Source organism: Haliaeetus leucocephalus, unplaced genomic scaffold, assembly GCF_000737465.1.
Source record: "Haliaeetus leucocephalus isolate CR32 unplaced genomic scaffold, Haliaeetus_leucocephalus-4.0 Scaffold227, whole genome shotgun sequence".
In the NCBI taxonomy this organism is placed as follows: Eukaryota; Metazoa; Chordata; class Aves; order Accipitriformes; family Accipitridae; genus Haliaeetus; species Haliaeetus leucocephalus.
The window spans coordinates 577,249-578,489 of NW_010972663.1; the positions used below are offsets into that span (position 1 = coordinate 577,249).

At 66.0% G+C, this 1,241-nt stretch overlaps 1 protein-coding gene across 1 annotated transcript in view; it reads left to right on the forward strand.

Moving 5' to 3' along the window:
* The window catches only part of LOC104831558 (galectin-5-like), a 3,063-nt gene extending 2,209 nt beyond the window's left edge, over window positions 1-854 (forward strand). The window contains exons 2-3 of the mRNA XM_010567208.1: window positions 84-369; window positions 711-854. Of these exons, the coding sequence (XP_010565510.1) occupies window positions 84-369; window positions 711-854 (430 nt within the window). The remainder of the gene's footprint in view (window positions 1-83; window positions 370-710) is intronic.
* The last annotated feature ends 387 nt before the right edge of the window (window positions 855-1,241 follow it).

Sequence of the window (1,241 nt, forward strand, 5' to 3'; positions counted from 1 at the left end):
CGGATGGGTCCAGGGCTGAGTGCTGGATGCTGGGGGAGTCCAGGGGTGGGTGGTGGGTGCCAGACGGGTGCCCCCGGCTGCAGGTTCCACGCCAACCTGTGGAGCAGTGCCTCGGGGGACCTGGTGCTGCACGTCAACCCCCGCCTGCGCGAGGGCGTGCTGGTGCGCAACACCCGCCAGCACGGGTCCTGGGGGCCCGAGGAGCGGCAGACCACCGGCCCCATGCCCTTCCAGCGTGGGCAGCCCTTCCAGGTGAGCCGCCACCTGCACCTGGCTGTAGGCCTGGCCCCCGTTGTGGTCCCAGTCCCGGTCCTGGCCTTGGACATGGTCCTGGACATAGTCTTGGTCTTGGTCCTGGTCCTGGTCCTGGTCCTGGTTCTGGTCTTGGTCCCAGTCCTAGTCCTGGCCTTAGCCCTTGTCCTGGTCCCAGTTCTGGTCCTGATCCTAGTCCTAGTCCCAGGACATGGTCCTGGTCCTGGTCCTGGTCCTGGTCCCCATCCCAGTACTGCTCCCAGTCCTGGTCCTGATCCCAGTGCTGATCCTGGGACCAGTCCTGCTTCTGGTCCTGATACTGGTCTCAGTCCCAGTCCTTAGCTGGTCCCAGTCCCAGTCCCAACCCAGCTCCTGCCGGGTGGGTGTCCCCAGGGGTGGGTGCCCCCCGGGGGCTGGGGGTCCCTGTCCCCCATGGTGACATCCCCCATGTCACCCAGCTGGAGATCCGGCTGCTGAGCCAGGCCTTCGCCCTGTGGGTGAACGGGCGCCACATCTGCGACTACAGCCACCGGCTGCCACCGGCCACCATCGACCAGCTGGAGGTGGCCGGGGATGTCACCCTCGCCTGCGTCACGTGCTGAGTCACTCCCCCATCCTGGGGACACCCGTCATCGGGCACCGGGCTCAGGGACGGGGATGAGGGTGGGATGGGGACAAGGATGGGGATGGGGACGGGGACGGGGACGAGGACATGGTGGGGATGAGGACATGGTGGCTCTGGGCACAGGGATGGGAGGGGGACAAGGACAGGAGAGGGGACAAGGACATGGCAGGTCTGGACACAGAGATAAGGGCAGGGATGGGGACAGTGATGGGGACAAGGGCAGGGTGGGGGACAACAAGGACAGGGATGGGGACAAAGACAGAGGTGGGGATAAGGCCATGGTGGCTCTGGGCACGGGGATAAGAGCAGGGATGAGGACAAGGATGGGATGGGGACAAGGACGTGGTGGCTTTGGGTACAGGGA